The sequence below is a fragment of the Phaethon lepturus genome, unplaced genomic scaffold (assembly GCF_000687285.1).
Source record: "Phaethon lepturus isolate BGI_N335 unplaced genomic scaffold, ASM68728v1 scaffold34797, whole genome shotgun sequence".
Lineage (NCBI taxonomy): Eukaryota > Metazoa > Chordata > Aves > Phaethontiformes > Phaethontidae > Phaethon > Phaethon lepturus.
Window position 1 is genome coordinate 63,183 of NW_010554613.1, and position 270 is coordinate 63,452.

The following is a 270-nucleotide window of genomic DNA, read 5'->3' on the forward strand; positions in this document are numbered from 1 at the left end:
AGCGCGTCTGGAGGATCTGGTGGGCCACTGAGTCCGTGATGAAATGAAAGTGGAGGGGGTTTTTCCTGCCAAGGGCAAGCACAGCATCACTTAGCACTCCAGCAGGAGGAAGAGGACATGGTCTGGTCCCCATCCCTCCCACCCCTACCCGGGGACAGACACCAGCTGGCGGGGCAGAAGGAGAAAAATCAGTGACCTGGGGGAAACAAATCCCCCTCTGGCCTGCTAGGCAGTGGCACAGGGGGTAGAGAGAGGTCCTAGAGCCTCTCT

The 270-nt window shown here is 59.3% G+C and overlaps 1 protein-coding gene across 1 annotated transcript in view; it reads right to left on the minus strand.

The window, feature by feature from the left end:
- Window positions 1-270, minus strand: part of GYLTL1B (glycosyltransferase-like 1B) — a 5,646-nt gene that overhangs the window by 3,963 nt on the left and 1,413 nt on the right. The window contains 2 exon segments of the mRNA XM_010291918.1: window positions 1-4; window positions 6-65. The exon segment at window positions 1-4 is cut by the window's left edge and continues 54 nt beyond it. Coding sequence (XP_010290220.1) covers window positions 1-4; window positions 6-65 — 64 coding nt within the window.